The sequence below is a fragment of the Dipodomys merriami genome, unplaced genomic scaffold, assembly GCF_024711535.1.
Source record: "Dipodomys merriami isolate MVZ:Mamm:240054 unplaced genomic scaffold, mDipMer1.0.p SCAF_60, whole genome shotgun sequence".
NCBI classification, from domain to species: Eukaryota; Metazoa; Chordata; class Mammalia; order Rodentia; family Heteromyidae; genus Dipodomys; species Dipodomys merriami.
In genome coordinates, this window is record NW_027206180.1 from 7,410,176 (window position 1) to 7,427,205 (window position 17,030).

At 63.2% G+C, this 17,030-nt stretch overlaps 1 protein-coding gene across 2 annotated transcripts; it reads right to left on the reverse strand.

The window, feature by feature from the left end:
- Window positions 1–752: 752 nt before the first annotated feature.
- LOC138814641 (BTB/POZ domain-containing protein KCTD5) lies at window positions 753–17,026 on the reverse strand. Of its 2 annotated transcripts, XM_070003746.1 has the most exons (7): window positions 16,737–17,026; window positions 9,628–9,736; window positions 9,205–9,296; window positions 6,941–7,036; window positions 5,855–5,980; window positions 4,236–4,293; window positions 753–2,281 (listed from the first exon to the last, which is right to left on the reverse strand). In XM_070003746.1, exons 1-6 carry the CDS (start codon window positions 16,986–16,988, stop codon window positions 4,249–4,251), a joined length of 720 nt encoding a protein of 239 aa, XP_069859847.1. In that variant the 5' UTR covers window positions 16,989–17,026; the 3' UTR covers window positions 753–2,281; window positions 4,236–4,248. The 2 variants fall into 2 exon arrangements, with proteins under 2 accessions (XP_069859847.1, XP_069859848.1); XM_070003747.1 differs by lacking the exon at window positions 4,236–4,293.
- Window positions 17,027–17,030: the final 4 nt, after the last annotated feature.

A 17,030-nucleotide genomic window follows, 5' to 3' on the forward strand; every position in this document is an offset into this window, starting at 1 on the left:
ACACGCGCACACACACGCACACTGTAAGTCCCACGAGGGAAACAGTGAGTGGAGGACCCTCTGCACCCAAGAGCCCGTGAGGGTGAGTCCCAGGCCCAGGAGCCTGCCTGGAAGCCGCCGTCTAATACTCAGATGCACGAGGACATGGTGGAGAGAAAAGCAAGAGCGACACCCCAGAAAGCCACATCAACACCTGTGGCCGCCTGCGCAGCTGGCTCTGCAGAAAGGTGCTGGAGGCGCTGAGGAGGGCCCTTTACTCCCCACCGGCATCGGGGCAGGGCCCGGGCCATGTGGCACCCTGCAAGGCGCCGGCAGTGGGAAACCCAACCCCAGACCTGCACGGCCCCGGCCCTGGCCCCGGCCCCAGCCTCTCTCCTGCCGCACCTGTGCGCTGGATGCCCTGACGCCGCCCCCAGAGCCCCGTCCCTGGCGCCCCTCCGGGCTGGCGGCAGGCAGGTACCCGGGGCCCGGCCTGCACGGCCCATCTCCCTCCTAACCTCCCCTGCAGACGGGACAGGTGTCCGGGACACCGCTGCACTGAGGCCTCTCCCGAAGGCCCCTGGGAGGCGTCCAGGTGCAAGGGTGAGCGTGATTTAACCTTAACCGTGCTACTGAAATCCACTGCAGCTGTCGCAGGGAAAGGGGGAAGGACCAAGCGGAACAATGCGGACGGGGCGAATGTAATCAAAGGACATCATATACACGTACAGCTTGCACAAAAAAATTTAAAAAAATAACAGTTCCTGGACTCATTCATAAATACACAATTTTATTTGCTATTTTCAGGGGAAACTTAGGCATTGAACAGTAAGCTGATAAAATACGGATACCTAAAAAAGTATAAAAGTATAAATATCCCCTTTGAACAAATTTTAGTGAATTAAGTCTTAATATCTTTAAATTAAAAAAAAATCCCACAAGCCTATCTAGGATGTCAAGGTCATAAATCAAACAATGCTAAGCACACAGCAGCTCCCCAAAGGGCACCCCCACGGCCGGCAGGGGCCCTGGGGTGCCCCCAGCTCCTGCTGGTGGCTGACGCCCCCACCCCGGTACAAGGTTTTCATAAACTGTTTAAGCCAAACATTTAACGACATACAAGAGACCTTACGGAAGGAGGAGGTACACCCGAGGTGCTGGAGAACACGGTTAATCAGGTTACTGGCAAAGGAGAAGAGGAAGAGGGCCCCCGGCGAGGAGCTTCTGGAGGCATTGGAACGGACAGGGTCCCGGCAGCCCCCTCCCCCGGGACCGGGGGCCTGGGCGGAGCCCACGGGGGTGGGCCGTGGGGCCCAGCTGCTCCACGTCGTGTCGGGTGGGCAGCCCCGACGGGCGCCGCGTCACCGCTGAGTGCGCAAGGCCCAGAAAGAGAGAGAGAACTGCATAGTTGTAGGAGGAGGTGAGGGCCGGTGGAAGAGACACGATGCACTGTAAACATCCTCAAGTTTCGACGTGACCCCGAGAGCAGGCCCCGAGCCGGTGGACAGGCCTCCCGCCCCAGCGTCCACCCCGGCGCCACGAAGGCACTGGTGGGCGCCAGCCCCCCTCCGAGCCCGCGGGCAGGACAGACAGGGTGCCGCGGCCACCTCTGTGAAGTGAGCTAACAGAGACCCAAAACGCAGCACGCTCAGGCCTTTCTAGAGTATAAACACGGGTGGCCTGTCCACACCGGAAAAAAGGGGATGCAAAGTTCTCTCGCCTGGAAAATACACATCAGAAGCCTTGATACACCGCAGCCCCCGAGGCCAGAGGCAGAGGCCCGGCCCCGGGGGGGGGGGGGGGGGGGGGGAGTCGCGATCACGCCTGGAGGCTGGGGAGCTCCCTGACCCGAGATCAAGGGTTGGGTGCTCGGCGTGAGCCCCGAGCCGGTGTGCCCACAGCAGGCAGGAAGGCGCCCCTCCCCGGCCGAGGCCCAGGCTGTGTTTGTAGCACCAAGAACCCTGTCCTTCAAACAGTTTCGGGCCTGCACCAGCGGGCCGGGGCTCCCCGCCTCAGTCCCACGTGGCACTCAGAAAGAACAGCGTGAGCCCCAGAGATGGCCCACACCGGCCCCGGCCTCCTCCCCGCGGGGACGCCGGGGCTCCGACAGCTGGGCCGTCTCTCACCACCCACCTGCGAGGCAAAAAGGATCCGCACCCAGATCTCGAGAGAAATGATCAAAAGCAGGTTTCTCCTCACAGCCACGCCTCCCGACGTGGCGGCTCACGCTCTGTGGGAAAAGGAAATCGTCTCTTCGGCTGTCAGCGCCGCCTCACATCCTGGAGCCCCGTTCTTGCAAAATCTGAAAAAGGCCAAGTGCACAGTGTGAGGACTCGGGGCGCGGGCAAGGAGGCGCCTGATTGGAGGGCGGAGCCCACGCCGGGCCCACACCCCTGGTTTCCACTGGAGCTCCCCCCAACCCCACGGCCCCCACGGCAGGCTGGGAGACCCTGGCAGTGGCGGCTGCCAAGTGCCACTGCTTCAACCCCAGCAAGCCCGGGCCGCTGAAGACAGGAAAGGGAGAAGACGCGGACGCAGCACCTCGGGGCTGGGGACGGTGAGTAAGCTGGCGGGTGGCCCCAGCTGTGAGCCCCGCGGCTGTGGGGGGCCCCCAGGTGCCAGCTGCTCCTACCCATCCAACACCCCGGGCCCTGCCCACCCCAGGTGCCGAGGGGACCACACGGCCCACCTCGGGCGATCCTGGGCGTGAGCGGCTGAGGGCCGGCCCCGGCAGGCGGCACCTGTGCCCCGTGCCCCGGGAACAGCCGGACACATCGGAGGGGGTGAAGGCAGCCTCGTCCACTCCACCGGAGGCCCCGAGGACACAGCTCCATCCGGGCGGGACAGAGCCAGGGTGGCTTCCTGCGTACCCCACTGTCCTCCTGTAAGCCAGGCCCTACAGCGGGCGTGACCTCCATGGCTCTGAAGGAAGCTGCCCCCCCCCACTCCCCGCCCCACACGATGCTGGCCAGCCTCCAGTCGGCCCAGCAGCTGGGGCTCCCAGAGGCTGGAGCCAGGCACCCGTCACTGCCCACGCCTCGGGCAGGGGACAGCGCACCCGCAGCCCAGGAGGCCATGGAGCCCAGACCACAGCCCACATCAGGATCCACGCTTGCGCCCAGGCTGAGCCTGATGCTGGGACTCTGTATAACAGTAATAAGCAGCTGAGCACCAGCGCCTCACACGTGATCCCAGGAGGCTGCGATCTGAGGATCATGGCTCAAAGCCAGCTTGGGCAGCAAAGTCTGGGAGACTCTTATTTCCAATTATCCACCCAAAAAAAACCCCAGAAGTGGCGGCGCTGTGGCCCAAGTGGTAGCGCGTTCACCTTGAGCAAAAGAGCTCAGGGACAGTGTCCAAACCATGAGCGTGCGTTCAAGCCCCATGAGAGATAAAAAAAATAAAAGTAGCACTTTGCATACCAGTATTATTTACATTCCCTTCTTTATGAGGAGAGTGTTTGATGCAGGGTGGGATATGTAGCCCAGGCTGGCCTTGAACCTGTGATCCTCCTGCCTCCCCCGTGTGGTGACAGGTGAGGGCCACCTGGCTGTCTAACGTGGCCTGGTGATGAATCCTCCCACAGGGACAATGTCCCCTGGCTCCACACAGCACGTGATAAACACTGTGGGTCCAGAGACAAATCCCATACTCAGTGACCTCAAGGTACAACTGGTGGAGGGAAAGGCCTCTCGGCTGGAGGGCTGGGCAGGAGGGGACTGGCCCGGGCTGCGGCTGGGTGTGGCGGGGGCAGTGGAGAAGGCACCCAGCCTGTGTGGCCAGCCTGAGAGGCAGGGACCCCGTGGGGTGCCGCCGCCCGCCCTCCCCGGGGCCGCCGCCTCCGGCTCCACACACAGACAGATGCAGGAGGGACCCACACGTGGGACCACGCCCTGGACGTGGCCAAGGTGGCCCAGGGCCCAGGGAGGCGAGCGCACGTGGGAGCCTGAGGCGGCCCCGCTGGAGGGACGGCAGGTCGCCTGCCCGAGGCCGGCCGCAGCCCGCACTCACTGCCTGGCCCGTGGCTGCTCTTGGGTCACGGGGTCTATGGTCTGACCCCAGCCCTCCTGCCCCAGTACTGTCCAGGGAAGGCCACTCCAGCGGGCCCCCCTCCCCGCAGGCAGCTCTAATCACATCTAGGAGGCTCTGTCAGCTATGGGCAGGACAGGCACATGGAGGAGGCGGGCGCGAGGGCCAGCGGGTCACAGGTTAAGGAGACGGAGGTCGTGGGAGGAGCTAAGGGCCACGGAGCTCACCATGACACACAACTCAATCTGAGTCGCTGCTCTGGCGCCCCGTGTCGTCGTCGTCACTCTGGTGTGGCGGGCAGCGAGCCGAAGGGAGAAGAAGACAGGGCCGTCAGCCACACACGTGGACAGGCTTCAGTGTGAAAAGGTGGCCGTGACCACAGCCCACGGGACACAGCTCTAAGAGGCTTCCGGCCCTAACAAGCGCAGCCCTGGGCAGGGCAGGGCAGGCGTGGCGAGCGGCGGAGTACCCGTCCAGCAAGCACGAGGCCCTGAGTTTAAATCCCAGTGTGACCAAATGAAGGAATGAATGAGAACACCCCCTAGCCCCAAACTCCTCCCTTCTTTGCTGGATAACTGGCAGGAATGGAATCTGCAGCCCCGTCCTGGCGGGCTGCAGCAGCCGCTCCATCCAGAAGCTTCTGCAGCTGTCCTACTTCAGAGCCAGGTATTTTTGGAAAGGGAAATGGGGCCACATTTTCAACAGCAAAGGGACTGAGGGTCACGTGGGGGCCCTTGGACAGCTGGGGGGCCACAGAGGGAGACGGGCCCCGTTGACTTTCAGCATGGAAACCATGAATTCAGAAATAGCAGGCTTCTAAAAATAAAGCCATGTGTAAGAGTCCCTCCACCGCTGGCTGCTCGAGGCGCGGGCCCAACAGGAGGCCCGCTCGCCCCGGCTGGCTCCGCAGCCGATTTCGCCCATCTGCAGCCTGGCTTCCCCCCAGGCGCCCGAGCCCCAGCACAGGAGCGTGTGTGTGTGCGTGTGTGTGTGTGCGTGTGTCACGCACAGGCTCAGCGGTGAGGGCCTCTTGGTGCCCGGGCCCTGGCCTGAGGACCAGGAAAGGCTCCAGGGATGGCTACTGGACGCTGCCAGGGCCACTGGTCAAGGGCTGGGTTGCCAGAGTCCCTGGTCCCAAGTCCTAGGTTAAACGCCCCGGTCTGGCCTCTTTCCCAACCCGCGCAACACCCTGGGCCTCCCGCGGGTCAGCAAGCCCTGCCAGCTGCCCAGGGGTCCCGCTCCCCAGTGGACGCGGCTCAGAGGTCTGAGGTGGTCCAGTCTGCCTGGAGCCAGGCCCAAGGACGCGTCAGGGAGGAAGGCCGGCGAAGTCAGGCCCCTGTGCTCGGCCCAGCTCCACTCCCCTCTGTGACACCCAGGCCCCCGTCCCTGGGGGAGGCCCAGCTCCACTCCCCTCTGCGACACCCAGGCCCCCGTCCCTGGGGGAGGCCCAGCTCCACTCCCCTCTGCGACACCCAGGACCCCGTCCCTGGGGGAGGCCCAGCTCCACTCCCCTCTGCGACACCCAGGCCCCCGTCCCTGGGGCAGGCGGCAGGATGTCCTTTCCCGCTCGCTCCGGCTGAGGCCGGCGGCACGCGGCTCCCCGCGGCCGTCCTGAGGCTGAGCCGGCCAGCGGGCTGGAGGACACGGCGGGCCCGAGGCACGGGAGCCCCGGAACCAGCCGCCAGGAGCTTCAGGGGCCCGCGAGCCAGAGGCAGGAGGAAGGGAAGGCCTTTCAAGAGCCAAGCGGCGCGTGCGCGATGTCGAGGGCTGGGGCACCGGGACCCTCCCCCCAGGGGACCCCCACACCGTGGGCCCTCCCTCCCAGCCACGGGACCCTCCCCCTCACCTTGGCCTTCTCACTGGGCTCACTGGTGGTGCCGTACGGGATGTTGTGCAGCTCCTTAGAAACCACGCAGAGGAACTCGGCCTGGTCCTCGTTTCCATAGTTGTAGGAGGAGCCGATGCTGACCAGCTGGGGGAGACGCGGCCTGTGACGCGCAGCCCCGGCACCAGAGGCGCACGCGGCACAGCCCGCAGAGGGAGGTGCGTGGAGAGCAACCCCCCCGCCCCCCGCAGGAGCTCCTGCACCTGCCTGCACCTAACTTAACTGCCCGACGTGCCAGGACAGGCCCTCCCGGGGGGCCGGAGGGCTCGAGGCTGGGCTCGGCCCAGGGGACACTGCCCCACCCAGGGAGAAGCCACAGTGTCACCTGTGGACTCACACCCGCACCAGCCGCTCCCGCAGCTGGGGAGTGGCGGGAGCAGCCAGGACGGCCAGGGAAGGACCACAGTCTGTGTGACCACCAGCTGCTGGCCACGGCGGCACAGCGTGCCAACCCGGCTGCTGGCCACGGCGGCACAGCTAGTCTCGCTCAGGAGGCCTGCTCCTGGGGGAGGGGGGCGCCCCGTGACCTGTCCCGGTCACCCACAACAGGACAGAGCTTAGAGGACTTAGAAGAGTGCTTCCCCATCAGGCCAGAAATCTCAAGACACTAGTGCCAACAAGAACGACCCAGCTCCGAGAGCCAGGATGGCAACAGGGCCCCAGCGAGCCCGGCCGGCAGTGCCACGGGCACCCACACAGCCTGCTGGGCCCAGGCCCCGAGACCCCGCAGCCGGGTGGGCATCAGCGATGCTGCACAGCCTGGCCAGACCCCAGGCGGGCCCAGCCCGCAGGCACCTGCAACCCCATACAGCCTCCTCAAGCTGCTGAGAGAACTAGAAGGAAACCCAAATCCCTCACCCGAGGAGGAGGCGGTCTCTCAACAGCCACCCCCCCAAAAAAACTCCCTACAGCCACTGTGCTGAGGGCCCTGGAACCCAGTCTCTAGGGGCTTCCTCCCGCAGCTAGGGCTGAGCCCCGATGCCCGGCCCTGGAGCTCGGGGGGGGGGTGGGGGCTGAGCGCAGGCCTGGACGGGCGCGGGCCTTCACCTGCTCGAACTTCCAGCCGTCGGACATGGTGGAGACCATCTGCGTGAGCTCCTCCTCCTGGCACTGCAGCACGCGGTACACGTGCTTCACCGGCATCTGGCGGGTGGACAAGCACACATGAGGGCAGGCCACACCCGCACCCCACCCTAAGCAGCGCTGCGGGTGCCCACAGGGGCGGGCTCCCCAGAGACCCCCACGGCTCGGTGCTCTGAGCTGCTGGGCGCCATGGTTTCCCTCCAGACAGACACGTCCTTCTCAATCCCAACGCACAACCGGCCGCGCCCCTGACCCCCTCGGAGCTCCCATGGCTCCCCGTGAGCACGCTCGACGTCTGTGTCTGCTCCCGGCCAGGCCACGTCAGTCTCGCGAGTCTGTCTGGGGAGGACCTCCCACGAAAGCCTGGCCTGCAGGGGTGAGGCGCTGCCCCACGCCGGAAGAGCTTTCCACACACAGCCGCCAGACCCGCGCCCGCCCCACAGCGCCTCCTGACGCCTCCTGTCCACTGAGCGTGGCAGGCCAGGCCCAGGCCCTGCACGGCGCGGGCCTCCCGCACAGCCGCACGGCCGTGAGGTGAGGCAGAGCGGAAGAGGAAGAAGACTGCAAAGTCCAGGGGACAGGGAGCGGCCCGGGCCGCCCCACTCCACTAGCAAGGGCTGTGCACAACCCAGGCACGACCCTCCCCTGGCCCCTAAGTGCCAGGCCACCGGCGAGCCTCCGCCCAGGACCCCGAGCGCGAGGTGCACAGAGGGAGGGAGGGGTGGGGCGGCGTGGGCCCAGTGTGGTGTGGTGCGGGGCTCACTTCCCAGCATCCTTCTGGAGGAGAGCCCGCTGGGGGCGGCTCCGTGGCCAGCACAACGCTAACACCACGGTACCTCCTTCCAGAAGGTGCTGGCCCAGCGCAGGTGCCACATGGTCACGTGGGAAGGCCCCAGGGGCGGGAGATGCTCTCCTCCCAGCCTCCCTCAGCCCTGCTGGCCACAGGCTCTCTGCAGGTCTAGGAGAGGCTTCCTCCCACCCTCCCACAGGGCCTTCCTGCCCACATGGCATGGCCTTCCCTAAACCTCTGCACAAATGTCTGGGGGTGGGGAGGGGATGATCTCCCAGCTCAGTGGGAGGAGCTGTAGGGCATGGCTGGAGGCCACCAGAATGGGGCTGGGGGGGGGGAGGTCGGTGTAGGTGGGGCTGGAGGTGGGGGTAGGTGTGGGTGGGGATAGAGGTGGGGAGTGGATGGGGGTGGGGATGGAGGTGGGGGTAGGTGTGGGTGGGGATAGAGGTAGGGAGTGGGTGTGGGAGTGGGTGTGGTGGGGATGGAGGTGGGAATGGGTGAAGGTGGGGATGGAGGAGGGGAGTGGGTGGGGGTGGGGATGGAGGAGGGGAGTGGGTGGGGGTGGGGATGGAGGGGGGAGTGGGTGGAGGTGGGGATGGAGGGGGGAGTGGGTGGAGGTGGGGATGGAGGGGGGAATGGGTGAAGGTGGGGATGGAGGGGGGAGTGGGTGGGGGTGGGGATGGAGGGGGGAGTGGGTGGGGGTGGGGATGGAGGGGGGAGTGGGTGAAGGTGGGGATGGAGGAGGGGAGTGGGTGGGGGTGGGGATGGAGGAGGGGAGTGGGTGGGGGTGGGGATGGAGGGGGGAGTGGGTGGAGGTGGGGATGGAGGGGGGGAGTGGGTGGAGGTGGGGATGGAGGAGGGGAGTGGGTGGGGGTGGGGATGGAGGGGGGGAGTGGGTGAAGGTGGGGATGGAGGGGGGGAGTGGGTGGGGGTGGGGATGGAGGGGGGGAGTGGGTGGGGGTGGGGATGGAGGGGGGGAGTGGGTGGGGGTGGGGATGGAGGGGGGGAATGGGTGGGGGTGGGGATGGAGGGGGGAGTGGGTGAAGTGGGGATGGAGGGGGGTCGGTGTGGGAGTGGGTGTGGGGGGGATGGGACAGCTGTGGTCAAAAGCCTCCCAGGGGCCGGGCGCTGGTGGCTCACGCCTGTCATCCTAGCTACTCAGGAGGCTGAGATCTGAGGATCGCAGTTCAAAGCCAGCCCGGGCAGGAGAGACCGTGAGACTCCTATCTCCAATAAACCACCAGAAAACTGGAAGTGGCGCTGTGGCTCAAGTGGTAGAGCGCTCGCCTTGAGCTGAAGAGCTGAGGGACAGCGCCCAGGCCCAGAGTTCAAGCCCCACGGCCGACAAAAAAAAAAAAAAAAAAAAAAGCCTCCCAGGGATGGAGGGTGAGCAGTGTTTACGGGGAGAAGGCACCAACGCTTTAGTCATCTGACTTACCTGTGATGTTTTGCTGTCTCGTTCTCTAATTTTGTCTTTTACAAGTTTTATTAGTGAGGTGATATTGTAAAATTCTGCTTCCTCCAACACTCCTGAAACAGAGGGAACAACTGATCTTCACTTCACCTGCTCTGTCCAGCCCAGCCTGCCCTGAGGTCCTCACGGATCCCTGCAGCTCTGGGGGGGGTGGGGGGGGTGGGAGGGGGGAAGTGTGGAGCAGGGGCACCCTCACGCCCGGTGAGGTATGGCACCACAGCTGCTCCGAGCTGGGATTTGGGATTTCCCTCCAGCCGGAGGCCACCTGTCACCCGGGGCCACCAGCCCTCCCTGAGACCCGCAGAATCAGGGAGGTGCTGGCTAGTCCGTTTAGCACAACAGGACTGCCCCCAAGATCAAGTTTCTGCACAAAAAACCACCACTTGCCTTCTTCTGCAAGGTCCTTGTTGATAACCAGCTTCCCGTGCCTCAGGTAGTTCAGCACAGGCCCGAAGTAGGTGGGGTCTCTGTCAATGAGATAGGCACCAGTCTCATCCTGCGAAGAACGAAGGCCGCGCTAGTCAGAGCAAGGCCAGACCCACAGCTCAACTGCACAATACGTGGGCCCCCCACGAGGGCAAGGCGGCCCCGTCCCAGCCCGTGCCCTGCCCCTGGACACCAGGGCAGCAGTGCCAAGACCTCCACAGAGGGTGGCCGCTTCCCGCCCGCAGCCAGGGGGCAGCCAGGCCCCGGCCAGTGGCTGGGGAAGGCGATTCACATATCCACGGTGGGCGCAGCTCCCACGCCGGGCGGACAGGCCCGCATGGGAGCTGCAGGGCCCGAAGGCCCGCCAGGCCTGGAGCCAGCCACGAAGCAGGATGTCCTGCCAGGACCTTGCTTCTTCACATCCCTCCCCAGACCCAGGGCTGAGTGTGGGGGTTTCCTCCCACCGCCCACAGCTGCACACGCATAGAAACCTGCCTGTCCCGGGCCGGAGGGACAGGCTAGGGGGGTCGGGTGGCCCATTCTCTCTCATGGTGGTTTCTCGTGACTTCACCCTCACCCTCCTGGAGGCTTCCAGAAAAACGAGACCCAGGGAGCCCAGGGCGTTTGCTGTCACCTCACCGCGGCCACGGCGGGAGGGTGGCGAGAGTGAGAGGCCCACGAACCCAGGAGCCACGCATGCGCCACGCGAGCCTGCGGCTGCTCGGCACCCCAGCCGCCCAGGAGGCGTGGCGGGAGCGGCAGGAACACCTTTCCCACCCAGCCCCATCACACCGCCACGCCGTCCAGGACAGCACCCATGACAAAGCCCACTTCACCATCCCTGGCAGCTTGACGCGCATCTTAAAACCCACGCGAATTTCCCACTGGAATTCCTGTATTTCGATTACTATTACTTTTTTTGTTTTGTCAGTCATGGGGCTTGAACTCTGGGCCTGGCACTGTCCCCGAGCTCTTGGGCTCAAGGCGAGCACTCTACCACTTGAGCCACAGCGCCACTTCCGGCTTTTTTCTTTTTGCTTATGTGGTGCTGAGGAATGGAACCCAGGGCCTCATGCATGCAAGGCGAGCGCTCTGCCACTGAGCCACCTTCCCAGCCCCATCCCTATAACAGGCACGGGCTACCTGAGCATGGTGGGGAGGTTTGCGTTGTTTTATAGAAGAGCTAGAATTAGGACTGCTCGCTCAGCTGAGTGGGAGCCCGAGGGGCGGGCTGCGAGTTCAAGTTCTGAGAGTAGCTCAGGAGAGGAGCGAGTGCGTCTGGGACGGTGGGCTGCGGGAGCGTGTTGTAGAACAAACGCAGCGAGCACCCTAGCAGCCCCCCCATCTAACCCACACCAATATCCCAATATCCCCACCAGCCTGGGACACACACTTGGCTTTCTTCCTCTGAAATCTCAAGGCACGTTTCAAGTGACTCCATGTTCACATGCGAACCCTCGCCTGTACCCTTCTGACTTGTTCCACACAAGCCTCAACCCCAGAGAGGCCTTTGACGCCACCGGTGACCGACGAGGACCGCCAGCGACCAATCTGCACCCTGCGCCTGCCACCTCCACACCAGCACCCCTGCGGTGGCCCCAACTCCTAACAGCTTGCGAGGGTCCGGGAGACCCTCCCACTCAACTTGCCTCTGCTACACGGTCCTGAGCTGCCTGTGTGCACCGGGGAGCCCCTCAATCTCAGGCCTTGGCCTCCCAGCTCCAGAAGGCAGCGGCCCCTCCACACCGCTGGAAACGAGAATGGAGGACGCTGACGTTCCCGTGTGTGAGTCAAACGAAGCTCGGAAGCAGATGTGATGGGCCCCCAAAGGGGACCCCTTCCCTCCCCGCCCCCCCCACACGAGCTCTCGTGGCTTCTTGTGGAACAAGCCTGCTCCTGATTCCCGGGGGATGGAGCCCCGAGGGCTGTTTCCTGCTGGCGGGTGGGCAGGTGCACGGCCGCACCGCGGGCTCTGTGCTCTGGGCTGGGGTCGCCCACCCTGGTAGTTTCCTAACTTAGAACAGGCTAGATGGCCCACGAGAGTCCACAGCGGACACGCGCTGCTGCCGCTTTGAGTGTGTGGATCTGGCACGCCACCAGTGGCAGCAGGTGGGAGGTAGAAATGGGGACTGCGGCGGTGAGCAGGGACCAGGCTGCACAAACCAAGCCCGGTGGCTCTGTGGGACTGGGGTGCGGCCGCCCCAGCCCGAGTCTCCCCACTCTGTGTAGAACATTGCGCCCCGGACAGCCCGGCCAAACATTCACCCCTCAGCTGTGGGGCCCGAAGCGGTCCCCTCCGCAGTCCCCAGCAGCTTTAAGATGGCCTCTGCTGGACAGACAAGGCAGAGAGTTCTTGATTTCCTGCTGGGACCCAAGGGCACCCCTGGCTCCTTTTCCTCCCCGCCGTGGCCTGCCCAGTCCCCAGTGGCACCTGCGCCTCGCTCAGCCCGCACAGGCCCGACCTGCAAAACCAGGCCGCGGAGCGCAGAGGTGCCACAGCCGCCAAGGACCCGAGAGCCATGGGACGCCGGGGAAGGCGGGCGGGGCGGGAGCCCAGGGTAGGCGAGTCCACACAGAGCACAGGGCCGGGCAGCATACTGGAGCCCTGGCGCTGTGCTTCGCAGGCTCGCTGCTGCCCAGGCAGCCCGGCCCCGGCCCCTCGGCAAGGCTCCCGACCGGCACCCTGGTCCCTTCCAGTCATCCATGAGCCTCGGGCAGCCCAGCCCCACTCTGGAAGGTTCACAGCAATGACTATGCAGGAGACAAACATTAAGAAAACTCTGTGGGGAGAAAGCATCTGGATGCATTCATTTAAGAAATGAAGTACAGGGGCTGGGAAGGTGGCTCAGTGGTAGAGCGCTTGCCTTGCATGCATGAGGCCCTGGGTTTGATTCCTCAGCACCACATAAGCAAAAAGAAAAAAGCCGGAAGTGGTGCTGTGGCTCAAGTGGTAGAGCCTTGAGCTGAAGAGCTGAGGGACAGCGCCCAGGCCCAGAGTTCAAGCCCCACAACCAACCAAAAAATAAATAAATGAAATTGAAGCACAAGGATAAAGCAATGACCACTAAGTGCATCCATCACTACACCGCCCCCGTGCCAGGTGGCAGCTCCTGCCACTTCCCCCGACTGAGCAGGTGAGCCTCTGCTCAGCGGGAAGTCACCCTAACGCCAGTCACAGTCACCACCATCACATCACAGTCAAAACCAGGCTCTTTCCCAACTTCACAGGCTGTGGCGGGGGCCTGGTGTGCAGAGGGCCCTCCGCAGGAGCGGAGCGCACGCTGAGCTCTGAGAGGGAGCTGGGGTGACACCTGGCCTGGCATAAGGACGCCAGAGAGGGCGCAGCGCGCCGCCCCGCCTCCGCTCTCACTGGGCCGCAGCTTCATGGGTCCCGCCCTTTTGGAGACAGAGCGGCCACACCCATCCGGAGGCTGAGGTGCATCTGTGGGTTCCGGGAACACTCTGTGTGGAAAACCTGGCAAGTGTTGTCAGACTCCTGGGCTAACCTGAGACCAGGCACTGCCTACTGGAAAGAGGGCCAGCCTTGCAGCCGATGGCCATGGGGCCTAGGCCTGGGAGGAAGGGTCCAACGTCCCATGAAAGGACAGGTCCATCCTTCCCAACACTGGCCTGCTCACAGCCAATGGGCTATGTGCCTTGCATCAGGTGATCACAGACTCAGAGAGGTCAAGCACCCGTGGTAGAGGAGGTGGGAGATGCCGCTCAGGCTCCACAGCCAGGACCACAAGCATCAAAACAAAACCTGCCGGGCGCTGGTGGCTCACGCCTGTAATCCTAGCTACTCAGGAGGCTGAGATCTGAGGATCGTGGTTCAAAGCCAGCCCGGGCAGGAGAGACAGTGAGACTCCTATCTCCAATAAACCACCAGAAAACCGGAAGTGGCGCTGTAGCTCAAGTGGTAGAGCGCTCGCCTTGAGCTGAAGAGGTGAGGGACAGCGCCCAGGCCCAGAGTTCAAGCCCCACGACCGACCAAAAACAAAAAACAAAAAAACAAACAAACAAAAAAACCAAAACCTGTTTCATGCCTCCTCCATGTCCAGCGCACAGGCCATTTGCAGGACTCTGTCAGGCCACTGCTTCTCTGACTTAAGTTCTGCAGAGCATAATCAGCCATTTCCACTCTAAGCAATCCCTACTTCTCCTGCCAAGCCAGCAGCCGATCCAAAGATGGCACTCCCGCCCACACGCCATCCCCTAACTCTTCCTACCCTTCTAACCCTAAAACTCACCAGGACCAAGTGCCCTCGGAGGGGGCACCAGAAAGGACTGCAGGGCCTGATCACAGGACACACCAGGACCACCCCCAAAGATCCACCGGGTGCCACCCTGTCTGCCCCTTCAAGCTGGGACAGCGACCCTGTGCCAGCAGCAAAAGCTCATGTCCAACTTTTGAGTTTTCTGGAGGCCTGGCGAAGGAACCCATGTCAGTCAGGATAGCTTCCAACTCCAGCGTCTAGGTGTTCCTGGCCTCCTGAAGTGTCTCCACGCTAAGTCAGGGGCCAGTGAAGCGACACACAAGCTGTGTTTACAACAATGCCTCTGGAGTACAACAGCTGGGACTACAGACAGACACAGCCAAAGGGAATCAAACCCTCCCCACAGGCAGCACGGGAAGGAGTATGAGCTTGGCCTGCCCCAGGGGCAACATGGGGAAGAAAAAAGACAGGACAGCAGACGGCCAACACCAGCACAGTCCCGCTGGACTGTGTCCCACTCAGGCCGTCTATACAGAGACCTTCACAGCAGCGGTGACAGGAGACCAGAGGGCGAGGGTCTGGGGACACAAGCATGGCCAGAAGTGGGTCCCAACTTGGGCTCTAAGAACTGGGGGGATGGGGGTGCAGAAGAACGGAAGTCTTCACGCCAGCCCCTGCGGAACCCCAGAAGGTTTTGATTTGAAGGGTCCTCACCCAACTCTGATCCTACCAGGGCACCTGGCAAGCGCAGGAGCTCCACAATCACTACTGGTGGGCCGGGTGCCAAATGCCCAACACTAGGACCCATCCCTGGAAGGGGTCTTGTAGCAGGTTCCTGCTGAAGTCCAACTCTAGGAACAGCTTATCAGGTATTCTTTCCTCAATCTCTTAATGAGGTCAGTTTGGAGATCCTCACAAGTGAATCAACATCCTGTTTGTCTTCAACATGTAATTAATGGCCTCCCACTGCTAATGCCCCTATCCTCCACCCTCCACCCTCAGATTCCTTACCCTAGGAGGTATCTCCTTGGACATTCTTTCATCAGAAGCTTGGGAGGGGGCCGAGAAGACCCTCATGTTATACATTTTCTCATGTGAAATATCAGTTTAGTGACATGACTAGTGAGAATTACTCTTTCTGGCAACTTATCTGTGATTAGAACTAACCCTTATCTATTGCTACCAACTGTATGAGAGACTGTATCTGCTAGATTACCTGTATGTTCTGAATTTCACTTTGACATTTCCGAAACAGAATATGATTTTTAAAAACCAACTACAACAAAGGTACATTCTGATAGATAAGATTGCACACACATACACACGGATCACAACTGCAGTAAAGCCTAATTCTTAAAAGTAGCTGCAAAAATAAAATGACGGGATGAATCAACTTGACTATTCTACAGTCATCGGGCTCTGAATCTACTGTTTCAGTGCTGCACAGGCTGCCACTGCCTCAAAAGAACCCAATGGACAAGAACAATTTAAAATCGAGTTAAGCAAAGCGAGGGATACTGCTGGAGTAGAAAGTCAAGTAAAGGGTCAGAACAAGATTAAGAACAACAGTAAACATACACCCACACTACAAGAGAGAAACCACAGCTGACAAAAGCCTATTTCTATCCTGGAGATGGCAGTCATTTTCCAGAGGTCAAGTCTCTTTTAAGTAAGAGTAGGGAGCTTGATCAAATGAGAACTGGGAACAGCTGGAGAAGGGGAGGGGGTGGGGGAGACAAAGGGAGAAGAGGGAGGAGAGTTGAGAGAGTGTGTGTTCAAGGCCCTAATTTCTGCCCACTATGGGTGTTTTTGTGGCGACCCGAGTTCTCATGTCCTGACACCGAGAACTGTCTCCGTCAGGATTTTCTAAGTGGAGAGAGCTCCTCGTCTTTTTGGAAAGCCTCCTGCAAATATGGCAAGCTGGCAAGGAACACTGCCAAGTGCAGTCCTATAGGTTCTACTGGGAAATCCAGTCAGGTTTAGTATGGGGCTCGTGCCTGCCACACCGGAGAAGTCCACGCACCCTCCCGAGCCTGCACCCCGCGGCTCCCGCGTTCACCTTCCTGAGCCACTCTCTCCTCAGGGTAAGCAGCAAGTTAGTTTCGTTACTATCTGCACTACAACGCGCACGCAGTCTCGGTCGGAGACTCAGCCGTGAGCCTGGACACGGCCGTTCTTTTGCAAGGCTGGCAGGAAACGACGCCTAGAAATCAAGGTAGAACAAAAAAGGCTCCCGCCGCTCCCCTCTCCCCCGCAGGGAGCCATCTTCCGCGCAGGGGCCGGCGGCCCGCGCGGCGCGGCCGGGACGGAGGGAGCCAGTCACCGGGGCGGGCGCCGGCCCCCGCCCCCCGAGCTGCGCCGATTCAAACGTCGGCCCCGGGCAGCCGAGGGGACCGCCACGGCGCCCCGCGCGCGCACGCGCACACGCCCGGCCACGCCAGCCGACGGAAGAAATAAAGTAGGTCCGAAACAAAGTCCAGGGTCTGGGGCGCCTCGGCCTCCGCCTCCTCCTCCTCCTCCTCCGCCGCCGCCGGCCTCCCCAGCCCCGCCGGCCCCGCCGCCTCCCTCGCCGGCCTCCCCGGCCCCGCCGCCTCCCTCGCCGGCCTCCCCGGCCCCGCCGCCTCCTCCGCCGGCCTCCCCAGCCCCGCCGGCCCCGCCGCCTCCTCCGCCGGCCTCCCCGGCCTCCCCAGCCCCGCCGGCCCCGCCGCCTCCCCCGCCGGCCTCCCCGGCCTCCCCGGCCCCGCCGCCTCCCCCGCCGGCCTCCCCGGCCCCGCCGCCTCCCCCGCCGGCCTCCCCAGCCCCGCCGCCTCCTCCGCCGGCCTCCCCAGCCCCGCCGGCCCGCGAGGCCCTCACCTTGTCCGAGTCCAGGTCGGGGTCGGCCTGGCACAGGCGGTACAGGAAGGACTTGGGGTCCCGGCACAGCGTCTGCCGGGTGGTGAGGAAGTAGGTGCCGCCGACGTTCAGCCGGACCCACTTGGACACGCCGCCCGGGCGCTGCGCCAGGGCGCCGAGCCCCGCGCTGCAGCGGCGGCACAGGCCGCCCCCCGGCCCCGCCCCGAGGCCGCCGGGGGCCGGCGACAGCAGCTCGCAGTGGTTCTCCGCCATGATCCCAGCAAGCCCTGCCACCGCGCTGCCCGGCCGGAAGCG

Bases quoted from the DNA above. Each gene is read 5' to 3' on its own strand.
- LOC138814641 (XM_070003746.1), bottom strand. From the start codon at position 16,988: ATGGCGGAGAACCACTGCGAGCTGCTGTCGCCGGCCCCCGGCGGCCTC. The intron at 5,981-6,940 runs GTGAAGGCCCGC...CGTCTCCCCCAG, and splicing joins ACGGCTGGAAGTTCGAGCAG to CTGGTCAGCATCGGCTCCTC. The intron at 4,294-5,854 runs GTGAGGGGGAGG...CCGCCACACCAG, and splicing joins AGCCCAGTGAGAAGGCCAAG to AGTGACGACGACGACACGGG.